The 20,301-nt window shown below is 44.0% G+C and overlaps 1 protein-coding gene across 1 annotated transcript in view; it reads left to right on the top strand.

Annotated features, from left to right (window-relative positions):
* LOC126336331 (homeobox protein aristaless-like) overlaps window positions 1–20,301 on the top strand; it is an 814,245-nt gene that overhangs the window by 788,477 nt on the left and 5,467 nt on the right. Inside the window, exon 5 of the mRNA XM_049999894.1 lies at window positions 15,925–16,266. Coding sequence (XP_049855851.1) covers window positions 15,925–16,266 — 342 coding nt within the window. The remainder of the gene's footprint in view (window positions 1–15,924; window positions 16,267–20,301) is intronic.

Raw genomic sequence — 20,301 nt, 5'->3', positions numbered from 1 at the left:
TTGCAACTCGCAGCTTCTGCTCGTGCACGGTTACTTAAGCACGCGTGTCTCTTCCTGGTGGTGAAGCCGCTTGCGGGCTGCGAGATTACTTTGCCCGCAGCGATGTTTTTGGTGTGGATGGACGTCCACGGTGCCCTGGCATCAACTGTCGCCAACCCTTCCTTTGTGCTATTTCAGCATAAATGACGATATTTTTGTATTTGTTAGATTGATATGTACACACATCAGTGTGTTGATTGTTTCTCCTACGCATCGAACACGTCACAGATTTCTTCTATATGATCGTAAATACACCATTAAGAGGAATTCGGCTCTCAGTATGGAGTAACTGTTTTGCGTCCATGCGTCCTTACTGCAACGCCTGATCTGCCGTCCAGAGGAAAATAAGCACTAATGGCTTTCTCTTGTCACAGGCATTCATAGGTATGACCCAACCTAAAAACACACGCCTTGTAATAACTATAATTTTTAGCCTCGAAATAGCTTCATTTCTGATGTAATGTTATCTAGTGCACCGTCATCAGTCATCAACCACCTGCCGTCTGTGAGTGGTTACTGCACGTTGACGTCCAAATAGACAATGGTCACATTTATGTGACTAGACCATGTACAGTGGGCATTCAGTTCAAAAATGGTCGCGTATTTAAAAGTCCGGAAACGAGTTTAGGAATGCACCGACGACAATAACCAAAAACTTAGAATAAGGTGTGCCAAGAGATCGCTGTCAGCCGATGAAGGGACGTGTTAGGGCATGCCCGAAAATAATCAGCCGCGCGGCTTTCATTGTTTCATCATTAGCGCCACGCCGCTGGTTTGTAATCAGTGATTCCATTTCTCACTCCATCTTACCCACTGACTGGTAGGGACTTTTCGGGGCAGGGCTATTAGTACAGTACTTCAGTCGGATGCAGTGGTCGCTCCTACCGCCCGGTCGCTTGCTTAGTTCGAACTTTCATTTATACTAAGAACATAACACGGCAGGCACCTGACTTCTAGGTGTGTGTTCAACGTCAGTCCGTCCACATTCTCAGTTCTTTCAATAAGTGGAAGTACAATCAGCAAGTATTTGATAGAATATTTGATAGAATTTCGAAACACAGTAAATACAAACAATTTGAGTGAAACAACATGCTAGCTAGGTATATTAAGTAATTACATTAACCAGTCTAAACATAGGCCTGTCTTGAGTTTTAAAGTTTCGTTAATATTCTTAAGAAACTCAAAGCATACCGTTTTTATCATGAATTTTTTCTCCACATTTATTCTTCTAATGCTCGTTTGTTTTGTATTATGGAGTTTTTCTAGACGAGCATATAAGTCATACATGTATTCTTCTAATGCACGTTTGTTTTGTATTAAGGAGTTTTTCTAGACGAGCATATAAGTCATACATGTATTCTTCTAATGCACGTTTGTTTTGTATTAAGGAGTTTTTCTAGACGAGCATATAAGTCATACATGTCAGGGATACTAATTAAAAATTCAGTTTTAGCTTTTGCGAATATCGCACTCTTTGTTAATACTGCACATGTGCAAATATACACATTAAAGAGAATTTCCTTACACTGTTACAAACTAGGACGATAAACAGCATGATAATTGCAAATCTTACCGTTTCTCCTAGTATGTTTCCACAAATTTGGGAATAGGTGAAAATTCCGCAATCTACTCCCACTGTAACAGTGACAATATCTGCTGCAAGAAAAGGCTTCTGCCTAAGGGCACTGAGGCGCCCAGGAATTTCACTTGCTTCCCTGAATACTTTAAAAGATACGCAACATTCATACGGACCTTACCGTAATACATAAGCTGAGACAACTGAGGCCACCTCAAATGTATTCAGAATGAATAAAAATTTCATGGCGTTCACAATTAATTTTTACCGCTTATAGTCTCCCAATAACGACATCATTTCTTTTTCTTGTGCAGCTATAACCTTTTACGTAGCATTTGAAAGAAAATTCTAAGACAACTTCATCAGCATAACATGTACGGTATATGATCAAATAATTTGTAAATAACAGCGTCTGCCCTGTTATACCAAAACACTTACGTCAGCTATGGTCTTGCGTTTATCTATGCGCTAGAAGCCCATAAGTCTGTTAAATGTTTTTTATTTCAGTCTTTGATCACAATATCAATTCTTTAGACGATGACGTGGTGTAAAAAAGATCTGAGGCTGGTCATTAAGGACTGAAACCGGTCATCGTCTAAAGAATTGATATTGTGATCAAATACTGGAATAAAAAACATTTGACAGTATTGGACCACTGTTTGAATACGCGACCATGTCGCAGTTGCTGAAACCATAAGTCTGTGTTCTACTTTTGTAGCAATCAGATAAGTCATAAAGATACTGAGACATTCACAAGGTTATGTGACAGTAAATTTCGTTTGTGGCGAATATCGCCAAACTATTGAAGCAGCCGTGGGATTGTATGCTGAAGAGTACCCAGATCGTACCAAGCACTCATAATATGTCTTTAAAAACATTATGAAAACTGCTCTAGGTATTGCATGGTTCAAAATTCAAATGGCTCTGAGCACTGTGGGACTTAACTTCTGAGGTCATCAGTCCCCTAGTACTCAGAACTACTTAAACGTAACTAACCTAAGGACATCATACACATCAATGCCCGAGGCAGGATTCGAACCTGCGGTTCCAGGCTGTAGCGCCTAAAACCGCTGGGCCACTGCGGCCGGCGTCAACGTGCAATATTTTTTCCAGAATCACTTTACAGCGTGTAGCCTCGCTCGAGGCTAACATTTGGAGCACTTTACTGTGACAGCCGTGATAGTAAAAACACCAACCGTTCCTGAGTTACGTGTTTGCTTACATTTGGTGTAACAGGATAGACATTTGTGGAACCTCTTCTCCTGGCTGTGGGTTAGTGGTTTGCGGCACTGTTATCTTGATACTATTTGATCGCTGTAGATGTCTTAGAAGATTCTTTCAAATGCTAGAGCAAAAAGGACGTAGTTCCATTAAAAAAATGAATGTGTCGTAATTCAGCGTCTGTATACGATAAAAATGCTTGCGGAAAATTTGCCACATTGTACGCTACAGCTTGGCGAAAACCACACCCCACTATATTTATTCGTTCTGTCTATGTCTGTATGGCCTCTCTTAGCTGCAACGTCCTGTTGACTCTTCCCTGATTCCTAGGTCCTCGTTCCGCCAGTATTCAAACCGTCAGATTTCAAGCCTCTCTTTCCTGAAAACTGGATCTGGCGACACTGCCTTTATCGTAGGGCTGTTGCAAATTACATGTATTCATTACTGAGTAACGATTATTCCACGAACCTCGAAGCACCGTTTCGTTAATGCCTGAAATGTTTCATTACTGGCATGTCTTCTTTCCTGCTCGCAGTTCCTGCACCGACTAGGACCGAGTCGATTGTTTCCGTACTCTTCAAAACCGTTTCCTCAATGGCCTATGAGTACAGGAAACGTTTCACTACTCGTCTGTCTTCTTTCCCAGCATGTTTGTGCCGACTCTGTAGTTTTCGTATTCCTCCAGTTTCTTTTTCACAGTGGAACAGGTCGTTAGTGACACGAAGTACAGGAAAATTATGTATAAAGGTCAAGGAGCATTTTAAAATTTCAGTCAAGGTAAATGTCAACGGCCATACTGCAGTGGTAAAACCGGTTCCCGTCGGATCACCGAAGTTGCATCTACAACTACATCTACATGGATACTCTGCAAATCAAATTTAAGTGCCTGGCAGAGGGTTCATCGAACTCGTACAGCGCGCGGAAAGAATGAACCCTATATCTTTTCTTTTTTTTTTATCGTGGTGATCATTCCTCCCTATGTAGGTTGGTGTCAAAAAAATATTTTCGCATTCGGAGGAGAAAGTTGGTGACTGCAATTTCTTAAGAAGATTCCGTCGCAACGAAAAACGCCTTTCTTTTAATGATGTCCAGCCGAAATTCTGTATATGTGACACTCTCGCCCATATTTCTCGATAATACAAAACGTGCTGCCTTTCTTTGAACTTTTTCGATGTACTCCGTCAGTCCTATCTGGTAAGGATCCCACACCGCGCAGCAATATTCTAAAAAGAGGACTGATAAGCGTAAACAGGCCGTCTCCTTAGTAGGTCTGTTGCATTTTATAAGTGTCGTGCCAATAAAACGCAGCCTTTGGTTAGCCTTCCCCACAACATTTTCTGTGTGTTCCTTCCAACTTAAGTTGTTAGTAATTGTAATACCTAGGTATTTAGTTGAATTTACGGTTTTAGATTAGACTGATTTATCGTGTAATAGAAGTTTAATGAGTTCCTTTTAGCACTCATGTGGATGAGCTCCCACTTTTCGTTATTTAAGGTTCACTGCCACTTTTCGCACCATTCCGATATTTCTAAGAAATCGTTTTGCAGTTTGTTTTGATCTTCTGATGACTTTATTAGTCGATAAACGACAGCGTTATCTGCAAACAACCGAAGACGGCTGCTCAGATTGCCTCCAAAATCGTTTATATAGATAAGGAACAGCAAAGGGCCAATAACACTACCTTGTGGAACGCCAGAAATCACTCCTGTTTTACTCGATGACTTTCCGTCAATTACTACGAACTGTGCCTTCCAAAATCGTTTATATAGATAAGGAACAGCAAAGGGCCAATAACACTACCTAGTGGAACGCCAGAAATCACTCCTGTTTTACCCGATGACTTTCCGTCAATTACTACGAACTGTGACCTCTCTGACAGGAAATCGCAAATCCAGTCACACAACTGAGACGATATTCCACAAGGTCGCAATTTCACTACGAGCCGCTAGTGTGGTACAGTGTCAAAAGCCTTCCGGAAACTCAGAAATACGGAATCGATCTGAAATCCCTTTTCAATAGCACTCAACACTTCATGTACATAAAGAGCTAGTAGCGTTCCGCAGGAACGATGTTTTCTAAACCCATGTTAACTGTGTGTCAATAGACAGTTTTCTTCGAGGTAATTCATAATGTTCGAACACAATATATGTTCTAAAATCCTGCTGCATATCGACGTTAACGATATGGGTCTGTAATTTAGTGGATTACTCCTACTACCTTTCTTCAATATTGGTGTGACCTGTGCAACTCTCCAGTCTTTGGGTACGGATCTTTCGTCGAGCTAACGGTTGTATATGAATGTTAAGTATGGAGCTAATGCATCAGCATACATCGAAAGGAACCTAACTGGTAAACAGTCTGGACCAGAAGACTTGCTTTTATTAAGTGATTTAAGTTGATTCACTACTCCGAGGATATTTACTTCTACGTCACTCTTGTTGGCACCTCTTCTCGATTCTAATTCTGGAATATTTACTTCGTCTTCTTTTGTGAAGGCATTTCGGAAGGCTGTGTTTAGTAACTGCTTTGGCAGCACTGTGTTCGGCAGTATCTCCAATGCTATCGTGCAGAGAAGGCAGTGATTATTTCTTGCCGCTAACATACTTCACATACGAACAAAATATCTTTGGATTTTTTGTTACGCATTTTTGGTCTTGGCTAACATTTGGGTGGGTGCCTATTTGGGCTGCCAAGCGCTGTTGGCATGCGGGACGCATTCAGCCCTTGTGAGGCAAAGGTTCAAATGGCTCTGAGCACTATGGGACTTAACATCTGTGGTCATCAGTCCTCTAGAACCTAGAACTACTTAAACTTAACTAACCTAAGAACATCACACACATCCATATCCGAGGCAGGATTCGAATCTGAGACCATAGCAGTCGCGCGGTTCCGGACTGCGCGCCTAGAACCGCTAGACCACCGCGGCCGACTGTGAGGCAAAGTAAGAATCTCCTGCACTGAGAAGCAACAGCTCAGATCACGTAAACTGACAACGTGTGCGAGAGCGGTATGCTGACCACACGCCCCTCCACATCAACATCCAGTGACACTCGAGGACGACACGGTGGTCGGTCGGTGCCATGGGGTCTTCCCATGTCTGTTCGCACGGAGAGAGAGAGAGAGAGAGAGAGAGAGAGAGAGAGAGAGAGACAGACAGAGAGTGAGAGAGAGAGTAGATTAGGTAAATGGCTAAGCATAACGTAACAAGACCGTCGTGCAGGAAAGATAATTTGGCAACCCGCCGACATGGGGGCCACCGGCCGTATCTACTGATAAGAGAGGCTATCCAGGCAGTAAAAGCATTAAGCACTTTGTGTGCTAGGATCTGCCCGTTGTCAGTCGGTAGTGAATTTGCAAAGAGCATTCCGTTGCACGTTTCGGGGAAAGTTGACGTGCTCTGTGCCGCTCTGTGCTTTGACCAGCAAGAGTGTCTACGGGCCGTACTTCTTCTCTCAGATAACTGTCAGCCGTATCACCTGTCTCTGTATGGCGCAATAATTGTGGCTCATAGCGTCGTTCGGAACTGATAGCGTCTTTCAGCTTTCAGCTAGATGGCACGCCTCCACATTTTCACAACAACGTACACTAGGTTGCCTGAGTGAGACGTTGTCACTGCCCCAGACACTCCGTGTTGCATTCACTGACCCGGCGTTACTCGAATGGCCGCCATGGTTGCTGGCCTTTACGCTTTGCGATTTTTCCTTGTGCGGTTACGTCAAGGACAGCGATGTTCCAGCTCTACCAACTCGAAGAGTTGCGACACCGCCTCGCAGCATCTCTTCTTATTGTCTCTCCTCGTATACTGAATCGGGAATGGACAGGATAGGGCTACAGGTTAGATGTGTGGTGTGAGACGTAGGGTGGGAACATAGAACATTTATAAACAGCTCGTTATGTTATTCTTGGCCCTTTATCAGTACCTATTTTTTGAAATGTTTCATGGACTTCGTAATTACCCTGTGCCGAATGTATTTTGTCACTCGTCTTATTTTCCGTCCCGCGTGCCATTCGTGCCCGACTCGAACGGAGTCGGCATTATTCATAAACTTACAATTCCTTCGTTTCACACGCCATTGTTTCCACCGCCCAGCATATCGCCGGCTGTTTCGACAGCCCATAGCGTTGTACGGCGATACGTAACAGGACTATGGAAAATAGCCGGAACACAGGTACTGCAGTCCGACTGCCGTATAGTCAGTGGCTTGCCGCTGCAGAGGCCAGCCGCCATGCGGTAGAATTATGGGCTACGTCAGTCAACGCTGTGTCGATTCTATTTGGATTCTGCTTTACAAAGACAACGAGTTGAACTCTTGCAACTTCAGCTGTTACCGTTAATATTGAAACCTCCCCGTAGAAAAATTTATAAATGTCAGTGCTGGAAAACCTATACGTTATTTGATTTTCAAACAGCTGAGCAAAAGTGAACGTACTCAGACATTTCTCTCTTTACTTAATTTGATCAACACTAAACTGACACTTTTTTTGCAGCGTAATCTGACTTTTAATATTCCCTACAAAAGAATGGCCCTAACGAAGAACAACCTACACCTTACATGAATCACTTACCTCACAAAATTCTGCGTTTCTCAAATTACTGCAATACAGCGAGCGCCACTACTGCCAGCTGAATAAAAGATTCTAACTACTGAAGGCACTAACTACTGATAGGCATAGTTAGCAAATGAAAGATTTTGATAGAGAACAAACAATGTATTTACCTAAATAGTGTTCAATGTGTGTGTGTGTGTGTGTGTGTGTGTGTGTGTGTGTGTGTGTGTGTGTGTGTGTGTGTGTATCAGTTCATGACATCCAGTCTTACAAATTTCCTTTTTCTGCTTTTTCTGACGGACACAAGTCCAGATCGCCCGCTCTCAAAACTCTGGCATCTCTCTCCCCACATCCACCACTGCTGGCGGTTCGCCTCCAACTGCGCAACGCTACGCGATGTTAACATCTAACTGCCTAACGCCACACTAGCGAATATTCCAACAATGCCAACGAGCCATAGACTTCAAACAGCACAGTCAGTGATTTTCATACAGAGCGGTACATGGCGTTACCAACATAAAAACTTAAATAGCCTACTTACAATTTAAGTTCAGCCATGGTGATCGTTCATCAGGAAGTTGAAGAGGAAAAGTTGTTCACGAAGAGAACTCACTCAACTAGAGTAACCACGAGCACATTTATAAGTACAACTTGCCAGGATTGCGAAGACGTATTTACATACAATGGCTACATAAGTAAAAGTAGTGAGTAATGAATGTTTTGTAGCGTACATGTGTGTATTTCGACGATATCGAATATATATATGCTGTGCAAAACTGAGTCGTTACATTTACAACCATACTTAGATGTCGCTATTACTATTCTGGACTGTACGGATAACATTTTAAAATGCGCAGATACTTCCGCGATTTCTTTATTTGGCGTATAGCATAGCGAATCACATGTAATTATACACCTAATATATTTCTACAAATTATAATTAAATACACACGCCATTCACATTAATGCGAGCACCGTCTATTTCTGACGTCAATGTGCTATAAATGACAAGTGTCAGCACTAACATTGGAGGATGTACAAAGCGTGTCGGGGAGATGTGGGGACGTGGGGGGGGAGGGGGGGCGAGGATGCGGAAAACATGAAGTCGTTATCGCCATGCGGAAAATGAGCGATTTATCTGACGTCCAGAAGGGCATGGTCATTAGCTTTCGGGCCAAGGTTGGAAGCAAAACGGCGAAGTTTGTTAACGTTTCGCTTGCCGCCATGGTCAAAGTATACCGTGTATGGCAAATTGGCCTTATCCAATACCGGCACCGAGGCAACTGCGGTGCACGACGGCCCACAGATGACAGGGGTCAATGAGGTTGCAGAGATGTGTACGGGCGAATAGAAGTGCACTGTTGAGCAGTGTACCACCCAGATGAACCAAGGGCCTACCAACGGTGTCTCCTCAACGACTGTTCAGCGGACGTTGCTGCGTATGGGTCCCCGAAGTAGGCGTCTAATTCATGCGCCCATGCTGACTGCCCTTAATTGAAGGCTAGAATATGTGAGCCAGTACCGTAGCCGGACGTCCAATGAGTAGCGGCATGTGGTCTTTTCAGATGAATCACGTATTGTGCTTCATCGGTGTTGTGTACATAGTTCCGCGTAGTCAGCGCGTACACAACTTTCCCACTAGAGCGCGCCCCGCTAAGCAAAACAGCGCAGGCGCAGCGCTCGTCCATCTCCGCACTACGAGATGGCGCTACCATAGAGACGGACCAAATTCTGCTTCCGCCGATCCGCGTATTAATATGTAACGCAGCCAATGAGATTGCTGCTATCGTAGAACCTTTTCTCCTCGCGCATCACACTCGCGCAGTGAAACCTGAAATTATGAGTGTATAGACCTCCGATTAGCCAGTCTGCATTGATCTGCAGTCAAGTTTCAGTCTGCGCCTAATAAGATAACCATATTCCTGTACATAGCCATGAAGATAAATGAATAAACACTTTATCAAGTATCAGAGATATGTGAGCATAAGATTAACGTACCCAGACTAAAAGTAACTTCAGATTGTCAATTATAAATAGCATCCAGAATCAGTAAGGTTTATGTTTTTTATTATTTTAATAAATGTGTGTGAAAATTAATCAAGTTCTGTTTAAAGTTGGACACCGTCAATCTGCAACTCTAAGCGTCCAAGTGACATTTCTGTCGTCTGACCTAACGGCAGAACATAAACACTCCACGATAAGACCACGAGACATATTGCTGTCACTCACGTACTTCATTAGAGCGACAAGTCAAATATGATGGTGTGTGCAACGAAGGTCTTACAGTACGCACACTACAATTGGACAGCTGGCCGTTGGATCGTCAGATCTTCAGAAGGGCGCAAGTTGGAGCCTTATGGTCTGGGGAATTTCGTGGGATTTTCTGGTGATCTTGTCATTCAGGAAGGCACAGTGGGTCAACACAAATATGCATCTGTTGTTGGGAAGTATATCCACCTCTGAATACAGTTTATTCTTTCTTGGTATAATGGCACCTACCAGCACGATAATGCAACGTGCCACACAGCTCTCAGTGAATATGCGTGGTTGGAAGAGCAGCAGGATGAGTTTACAGTACTTCCCTGGCCTTCAAACCCAATCTCTGAATCTTGGGACCATCTCTACTGGGCTGTTTGCTCCATGGATCCTCAACCGAGAAACCTAGCGTAGCTGGTCACGACAATGGCATCCCTGCCAGTATACTCCAAAGCGTCATTGACCCTTCTCCTGAATGTTTCACAGTGGTCCGCCCTGCAGAAAGTGGTTATTCGGGGCTATGACTGGTGGTCTCATTAATGTGACTGGATGATGGTACGAAAGTTTACATCAAAAACAGAATTACTGAAATCACAAATGTCGCCAACAAAGAGTCACACTTCACATGTATTCGATTCCATAGCGGCCCACAGTGAAATACTAAGGTCACTGGCCAGAGAATGACCTTAACGGGTGTTCTGGTGTAATGTGGCAGATGGTATCTGCTTGCACCCACGGACATACCGCTGGAACTGCATTTTCCGTCGGCGGAACCAGGCAGATTTAAAGCCATGCGGGGCCCGTAGCACTAATGAACTGTGGGCCGCTGTTCTTCAATATGTTTTCAGTTCAATACAACATGGGATGGTAAAGTCTAGTAAGATTTTATTTCACTACTTTGGGTGCCAACAGATGATACCCATTTTGAATTTTGAACCGTTATTTGACCATAATCTGATCCAAGACTCCAAAATCACGACACGTACGACTTTTACAAGTTTCGTTCACATAGTATGAAAAAAAACATTGTTTAAACAAGTAAATAGTTCAATGTTACTCTTTCTTACCTGTCCTCCACCAACACGAACATTGTTAAGTGGCTAGGAAGTAACGTTCAATGATCGTCCGATCAAGAAGGTAACTTCTGTCTTGAGTGGTTTTCAGCGGGTAATCCTCAGATATCTAGGAACCGGTGGACAGTATAAGAGTTTTGGCTTCAGTTACGCTTTACGTAAACAGGAAGTACAAGGAAAAAGTTTAGAATTCAACACTAATACACATATTTGAACATTCATATACATACGAGTACATTGGACCTTTAGTCACCTTATTTCCATAAAACATACACCGCACATTTTTACAAAGCAGACATGAATGTATCGGATTCGGCATCTCTGCAATTTGTGTCACGTGTCCCCCGGCCCTCGTAAGGAGCTAGCACGTTGCTTAAAAAGGTGAAATCTCTGCACAGAAAAAAGAATCGTGTCATAATCCACATAACAATGTTAAACAGTAAAACGTCGTGTTACACCTGTTAGGAAACCTTGATCTATATTATGCCTAGCGGTGCAAGTTCTAAAATTAACTTCCGATGGGAGGGGGCGGGGAGAGGGGTGAGGTTTGGGGGGGGGGGGGGGGGGGACAGAACACAGTGAAGTATTTCAATGGGATTAAGATGAAAGCATTCATGAAAACTTTACACTCACCCGTTCTACATGGAGCTACTGTAAAGGAACAACGTGAGTGGATTTAAAATAATCAAAAGTACATAAAACAGGACTGCTCTCGCCTTAATTAGAACAAATAGCTGTCAGACTCTGAAAGTGTTCTGCTTGTTTGATTTCTCTTAACGGCCTATTTAGTATATTGCAAGGGTATTTCAACAAACAATTTTTATTTTTTTCCTTTCATTTATTTAGACATACCCAGCTCTCCTTGCTTACTGAGTTTACACCGCTGCAGTACTATGACAACAATGCATCACGGACTACCCGATAATAATAATGACAGGTATAGTAATGAACATGTATAATTTAAAAACGCTCTCATAATGTTCTTGCCGAATGTGCGTAGCGACAACTAAAAGAAACAGCTGTACAAAAGGAATCAATGGGCAGAAGAAATTGACTGGTTAGAGGTAGAGTGAAAAATAATACGATAAGATTAGTAGAGGACGAGGGAAAAGGGAAACAAAAATAGAAGGGAATGAGAAAACCATGAATTGGTTCACAGTGTGACAGATTTACTGGTTCGTTGTTGGAGAAGCAGAGAAGAGTTGGGATATGCCGAGAGAGAAACCGCGCCGATGACAAGACAAAAAGCTTTAAACTCCTCTTGAATTTTTTCCACAGCCGTATGCATGGGCTTCCGCAGAAATTTTTCAAAGAGGAGGCAAAATTCTAAAAATTGCAGTTTTTTATATAATTGATTCAGAGAGTTTGAAAATAGTTCATGGCTCAAGAACTAGATTTGATAAAAAATAGTTATTCACTCAGTCTTCTTAAGTTAGTTTAGTACATACATTATAAGCAGCTTTCAATGTCAATGCGAAATACATATGTTACTAAGAGAAATATACAATCCACATCTTTCATTTACTTACCTAAAGTTACGCCGCCATGTGATTAAAACGAGTGTACCAACAGTTTATGGAATACGAGGGTTGTTCGGAAAGTAAGGAGCGATCGGTCACGAAATGGAAACCACAGTGAAAATCACAACTGTTTTCTTTGCGCATTTAGCTACGCCTTCCAGGTATTTCTCTACACAGTCACCGCTCCGACAGAGATTTGTCGGAGCATTATACCAAATTTCAACACCGTCGGCGTGAAAGCAGCCGCCTGTGCTTTCCAATGATTCTCTACGCTGATCTATAGCACGTAGCCTGCGCCCAAGTGTTGTCTTCGTATCTAGCGTTTCTTGTGAACAGAGATGATTCTCAGAACGAGCCCATTAGGGCTATGTTGTGGGTGATCGAACACTTCCCATCGAAAAGGCTGCAGGAGCGTCTTCAGTGCCCCTGCAGAGTGCGGCTGAGAATTGCCGCGAAGAAGGAAGTGCGTGGCAGTTTTGTTAGGTGGGCTGCATTCATTAAGGCGAAGTCGCTCAGCGGGCAGATGGGAATATGGACAACCGTCAGCTTTATAACGGAATGATAACAGTAATGGAATGATGACAATGACCAGGGCTCGAACCCGATTTTGCCCCTCATCGCGTTCGGTCGCCTTATTAGTAGGCTATCTGAGCACGACTCACGACCACACCCAAACTTCCATATGTTGTTAACAATGTGTCCACAACCTATAATCGTACATCCCTTATGTATATTCCAGTACAGGGGAGGTATTTTGTTTGAAAGTTGCTTGCTCGCTGTCGGCTGATAAATATGATCCTGCAGTGCCTCTGTTTTTCCGAATTTCGATGAAATGTTCCTTTGGACATGTTTGTAAGCGACATTGAAGTAAAATATCTCGCCTGTAGAGAAAGATACGTAATGGAAGTACGAGTACAGGTTGTACCCACAAGGTTGAAGACATACGGAAGTTTGGCTGTGGCCGTGAGTCATGCTCGGCTAGTCTTACAGGAAGGCGACAGCTCGCGATAAGAGGAAAATATGGGTTCGAGTCCAGGTTCGGCATATATCTTCATTGTCGTCATTCGATTATACAGATGATGGTTGTCGATGTTCGCAACTGCGAATTCATTTCGTCTAAGACGTAGGTACGAACTGGCGAGAACTGTTTCCAACTTTCTGTCACTTTCGTCGATATTAAAACTTTCTCAAAGTATTTACCATTTTGATAATGGCCATTGAAGCTTTGCTGTCGCTTTTACGGTAGATTTCGCTTGAGTGAACGTCTATTTATACGTGTATAAAGTAGGTCAAGCCACTGAAAATGCCGTCGATTCTGAAATAGTCAAAAAAATGTTCAAATGTGTGTGAAATCTTATGGGACTTAACTGCTAAGGTCATCAGTCCCTAAGCTTACACACTATTTAACCTAAATTATCCTAAGGACAAACACACACACCCATGCCCGAGGGAGGACTCGAACCTCCGCCGGGATCAGCCGCGGTTAGAAATTTGTTAAACATAAAAGAAGTGAAAGCTGCCGAAATTTTGTGATATATAATCGAAATGAACGGAGAAACAGCTATCAGCGCTGGAATGGTTAGAAAATGGTGTAGAGCATGTAAAGATGGCCGTCCAAAGGCCTGGATGAGAATCGAAGTGAGCGAGAGTCCTTTATTGCTGTTGATGTGGTGCAGAAAACTGTAAAAAGTCTAGAGGACAGAACCTACCTCATTTCATATTATCTCTTCCTTTTCGTGACATTTCAAGATGTTGCCAAATTGTAAACTCGAGATAAAAAATGAATTGATCAAAATACACCGGAATCGAAACAACACTACTTGGAATGGAGACAGTCACAATCCCCAAGAAATAGAGGTTCCAGCAAACAATTTAGTGCCGAAAAATCACGTGCATCGCATTTTTGGAAAGGTAGGAAGATTTGTTTGTTGATTTTTTGCCTTGGGGTAGCTCAGACAATACAGACAGCTATTGTGAGATCATACAGAAATTGCGTCTTGAAATCCAAAACAAAGGCGTTGGATGCTGAGGAGAGAGCACGTTTTGCTGCACGACATTACCCCTCCTCTTGCGGGTCGTCGAACTCTAGATCTAATCGAGTCATATGGTTGGCAACAAGTTGATCCTCTTCCGTATAGCCCTGTCCTATCGCGAAGTGACTATCATTTGTTTTTGCACGTCCAAAGCCATCTGCCCGTTTGTGCTGCGAAGAAGGTGACGGCAGTACAGGAGTCGTTAAAGAAATGAGAAAATTTGTATGCGGATTGTTTTCAGAAGCTAAACATACGATACGATACGTGCCTTAATATACGCAGATATTATGTGGACAAGTAGATTAAGTTCCAAGTTGCCATGTAAAAATGAAGTTTTTGTAATACTGTTATTTTTTACTTTTTTACTTTTTTTGAAAACGCACCTCGTAATAAGTTTCCTTTAATTTATGTCTATGGTCACAAACTTTTGTTAACAGGTTACCGGTTTCGGTCTTTAATGGCCATCATCAGATCTCCTGTAAAAATGGGAAAAACATAAATACACTCACAAACTGCATTCAGGTTAAGAACAATACATAGACCATAATGAAAAGCAGTAGTGACAAAATTTACATTTGTGCGCTTTAAATATGAAGAGGCATACCTGTTTCATAAAAACAAAGTCCTAATGTATTGCAGCTACAGTGGCATCGTCGAATGTTAAATGCAGAATCAGCACCAGCATTGTCAAATAGATATAAATAACATCACATGCACGAGTCATGTTGACAGTAGTAGTCTACTACTGTTTAAAAGAAGCTGCCGTACAGTAGCCATAAGATGTTAGTGTTGTAAGTTCACCAGATGTCACTAATGTCGGCATACACTATTTTTCAATAATTAATTGAAACAGCGAAAATGAAGAGGGATACAATAGTTGAAGTCTGTAATAAGCTTATAACGTATAAAAGGCATTAAAGTAATAAAAAGCAATAAAAAGAAGAACACGACAAAAGTAATATTGTTAAAAAGAGGAGAAGTTAAGAAGCAGCTCCAGCGCCAGTATTCTAGATAATGACACAAATATTAAACTCCGTTGACAGTGCACTGGGTAATATTAAACAACCATAAAACAAATAGCTAAAGGAGCCACAAATGAAAGGAAACATAGTGCTGCACATAACCATCGCCCTCTGTTAGCGCTAACGCCAGAAATCCGCTCAGGCGGGAAGTGGTTGGAGGAAGGTGACCTGCAGAGGGCCCCTCGTACACCGTTGCTAGAAAATAATGATAACATTACGTAACAGTGGATGATCCACATTATCTGATTAATGCAGTCTGTATCAGATAAATGCTGTCCCAAAGCCGTTTTGTTTTGTGACTTTAAGTGTTCTTTAAACCATAGACGTAAATTAAAGGAAACTTATTACACATACGGGTCACTGTTTTTTCGCGGCTATGTCGCAGCTTGTGAAACGCACGTCGTAATTCCTTGGTTTTTAAATACGGAGGAGCTTCGTGACATAGTCTGTCTCTTTCCCCATTTATGGACAGTTTTTGATCTGGGAGCAAAGAATTGTTCTGAATCTGACTGAGTTGGGGGTCTTCTTGAAGACGCGTTAATATTCCACATGACTCACATTGTGTGTGACTGTTTACCTATGTACGTCAGTTGACGTGCGTATGACAGCGTGGCGTTGCTGGCGGCGGTGTTGCAGGTGTGGTTCCAGAACCGGCGCGCCAAGTGGCGCAAGCAGGAGAAGGTGGGCCCGCAGGCGCACCCCTACTCGCCGCTGCAGGCCTACGGCGCGCCGCCCGCCGCCGCCGCCGCCGCCGTTGTCGCGCCGACGCTGCCCAACCCGTTCGCGCACCTCGGCTTCGGGCTGCGCAAGCCGGCCTTCGACTCTGCGGCCGCCTTCCGCTACCAGCTGGCCGCCTACCTGCCGCCCCCGCACTTCCGGCCGGCGCCGCCCCCGCCGCCCCACGGCCCGCCCCCGCTGCTAGCGCCCGCGGGGCTCGGCCCGCTCGGCTACCACCACGCCGCTGCAGGTTCCTTCCAGGTCCGTGCCTCCCACCAGACGCTGCGCCCACACCACGCATCAGATCCACACAACGGGCAACTTACCCCGCATGTACATGTACACCAGTCGTTCCCAAGCTTATCCCTCACTCCAATCAAACATACACTCCTGGAAATGGAAAAAAGAACACATCGACACCGGTGTGTCAGACCCACCATACTTGCTACGGACACTGCGAGAGGGCTGTACAAGCAATGATCACACGCACGGCACAGCGGACACACCAGGAACCGCGGTGTTGGCCGTCGAATGGCGCTAGCTGCGCAGCATTTGTGCACCACCGCCGTCAGTGTCAGCCAGTTTGCCGTGGCATACGGAGCTCCATCGCACTCTTTAACACTGGTAGCATGCCGCGACAGCGTGGACGTGAACCGTATGTGCAGTTGACGGACTTCGAGCGAGGGCGTATAGTGGGCGTGCGGGAGGCCGGGTGGACGTACCGCCGAATTTCTCAACACGTGGGGCGTGAGGTCTCCACAGTACATCGATGTTGTCGCCAGTGGTCGGCGGAAGGTGCACGTGCCCGTCGACCTGGGACCGGACCGCAGCGACGCACGGATGCACGCCAAGACCGTAGGATCCTACGCAGTGCCGTGGGGGACCGCACCGCCACTTCCCAGCAAATTAGGGACACTGTTGCTCCTGGGGTATCGGCGAGGACCATTCGCAACCGTCTCCATGAAGCTGGGCTACGGTCCCGCACACCGTTAGGCCGTCTTCCGCTCACGCCCCAACATCGTGCAGCCCGCCTCCAGTGGTGTCGCGATAGGCGTGAATGGAGGGACGAACGGAGACGTGTCGTCTTCAGCGATGAGAGTCGCTTCTGCCTTGGTGCCAATGATGGTCGTATGCGTGTTTGGCGCCGTGCAGGTGAGCTCCACAATCAGGACTGCATACGACCGAGGCACACAGGGCCAACACCCGGCATCATGGTGTGGGGAGCGATCTCCTACACTGGCCGTACACCTCTGGTGATCGTCGAGGAGACACTGAATAGTGCACGGTACATCCAAACCGTCATCGAACCCATCGTTCTACCATTCCTAGACCGGCAAGGGAACTTGCTGTTCCAACAGGACAATGCACGTCCGCATGTATACCGTGCCACCCAACGTGCTCTAGAAGGTGTAAGTCAACTACCCTGGCCAGCAAGATCTCCGGATCTGTCCCCCATTGAGCATGTTTGGGACGTCGTCTCACGCGGTCTGCACGTCCAGCACGGACGCTGGTCCAACTGAGGCGCCAGGTGGAAATGGCATGGCAAGCCGTTCCACAGGACTACATCCAGCATCTTTACGATCGTCTCCATGGGAGAATAGCAGCCAGCATTGCTGCGAAAGGTGGATATACACTGTACTAGTGCCGACATTGTGCATGCTCTGTTGCCTGTGTCTATGTGCCTGTGGTTCTGTCAGTGTGATCATGTGATGTATCTGACCCCAGGAATGTGTCAATAAAGTTTCCCCTTCCTGGGACAATGAATTCACGGTGTTCTTATTTCAATTTCCAGGAGTGTAGTTGGTTCAAAAATGTTCAAATGTGTGTGAAATTTTATGGGATTTAACTGCTAAGGTGATCAGTCCCTAAGCTTACACACTACTTAACCTAAATTATCCTAAGGACAAAGACACACTGCTATGCCCGAGGGAGGACTCGAACCTCCGCCGGGACCAGCCGCACAGTCCATGACTGCAGCGCCCTAGACCGCTCGGCTAATACCCGCGCAGCAAACATTGTTGGTACACCGCGCCTTGCGCCCCCCTCCCTTTTCACCCCCATCTGTTGTCCCGCCTCTCCCCCACATTATCGTCAACTTTAAGCACGTAACTGAACCGTAGAATGAAAGGCTTTTTTCTTGGAATACTTTTATTTTTAAAATGATGAAATATGAATGATATTTTGTGTGTGTGTGTGTGTGTGTGTGTGTGTGTGTGTGTGTGTGTGTGTGTGTGTGTGTGTGTGTGCGTAAAATGAATGAGGAAGGAATTCGAGGTGCATCGCAAGTGATTCCCTCAACTCCTTCTTAGCTAAAAAAAGCTAACTATCCGCAGTAGGGGTAGAAACCAGTTACGAAACATACTTCACCAGTAATACTCCTCTCCATTCCGGCACTGGCTTCACCTGCACAGTGCAACCCCATTTAAAATCAACCAAGTGGAAATGTGTCCACTACGCTCACACGTCGTAAATCACTTGATTGCTGCTCTCCTATTTTCTGAACTGTCGCAAATTGGAAGGCTTTTAGGCTGTTAATGCTTTGTATCTGACTACAGCCGCTAACATTGTACAGACATTATTCTATTTTTACAAAAGATTCCTCAGCCATAAGTGAAACGTGTTTTACCATAATTTTACTAGAAATAATAACCATTTCTGTTCCTAACGTCCAGTTTATAAGCACAAAAGTATTAGAAAACGTCGGTTAAAGGGAAATCGCTTGTAGTGAATCAGGTATTAACATTCTACCGTCTCAAAATCTTCATCAATCTAGGCCTCAGAACCAATATTCAAATTAAATATTAAAAAAAGTTCTTACATTTCCCTATATCGTTAGAAAAACTTTACGTGTTGACTGAATTCTTACTTGCTTCCATCTGTCTTTTGGTTCAAACAAATTTTACAATATACTTTAAAATTTTAATAAAGAAACGTTTACTGGAAATACTACAGGTCAGATGAAAACAAACTGAACAGTATTCCAGAAGTATGTATGCTGTCACCAGTCAGCAGACCAATATGTACGTTTCAGTACAATAACGCCATGTGTCGTCTGTGCTGTCTATGGTCTAAGGCAAACAAAATGAGAAATAGTCATGTGGCACTTAAATGGTAGGTTCAGCCAACATGTTTCAGGAAGAACAGTAAATACTTTAGGAGGTGGTAGTACAGACCGATTCGAATAAAACATTCTATGAAACATGTGTCTAAGTTTTATTAGTTACACAGATACAGCTGTTAGAACGTGACCCACAAAAATACTCACACTAGGTACTAAGTTTTCCAACAGCGCTGAACCGAAATGGTACCGCTTTCAACTTCATGACCAGAGATTTAAGGAATGAACTGTCATGCAACAGCATTATTTCTACAATAGAGTTCAACAGTTTTGCACTCTACTTGTTTCAGATTGTTGGAAAATCAATGTATTTTATACTACAGATAGCATTTTCCTTCTCTAGGTAACCCACAAAGTCAGTTTGAGTACCAAACTCAGAGCGCATGCTTCTTCTGTCTTTAATTCCTTCATGATCGAAGGTTTCCTCACTCTAAATGGCAATCCCATAGGTTCCCTCTATATCAGTGTTTCACAAATGGGAACAAAACTTACCAGTAAAAACATTTTTTTTCAAAGACTAGGGTAACGTGTGACACATTTTGGTGGAGGTTACAGATTGTGAAACGAATGAATGAACAATATGTTCCTCACATAGTCCACACACTACGTACTTACTTTGTACTGTACACCTATGACAGTAAAACTGAGTTATATACATCAAATATCCTTAACTTTCTCATGAAAACACTTTCCTCGAATTGTAAGTGGGCCCCGAAATTCACCAGGAATTGCCCCACAACTGATAAATGGCTGACTAACACCATAACAGCGGTGGCTGTAAGTGCACAGGAGCACTTGAACAGATTAATTTTTGATAGGTAGCGGATGGATTTGTTGGTTATTTTTATTCGAATGCTGTTAAACGCAATGTACATGCGATTATCTTAAATACACGGCTCTAAATCTGCTGCGCTTTGCTGCATTCATCCCCTGGAGTCGGTGAAACTTGGCATCAGTGTCGCGCGCACACTTTTTTTTTTTTAGGGGGGTGGGAGGGAAGATGGGTGTATGGGGCGGTTCTAGCTAAAATCTGATTACACTCGCCGGCTGCGGTGATCTCGCGGTTCTAGGCGCGCAGTCCGGAACCGTGCGTCTGCTACGGTCGCAGGTTCGAATCAGGCCTCGGGCCTGGATGTGTGTGATGTCCTTAGGTTAGTTAGGTTTAAGTAGTTCTAAGT

The sequence above is a fragment of the Schistocerca gregaria genome, chromosome 2 (assembly GCF_023897955.1).
Source record: "Schistocerca gregaria isolate iqSchGreg1 chromosome 2, iqSchGreg1.2, whole genome shotgun sequence".
Classification (NCBI taxonomy): domain Eukaryota; kingdom Metazoa; phylum Arthropoda; class Insecta; order Orthoptera; family Acrididae; genus Schistocerca; species Schistocerca gregaria.
Note: the sequence above shows the minus strand (reverse complement) of the source record. Positions and strands in the feature narration are given on the sequence as shown.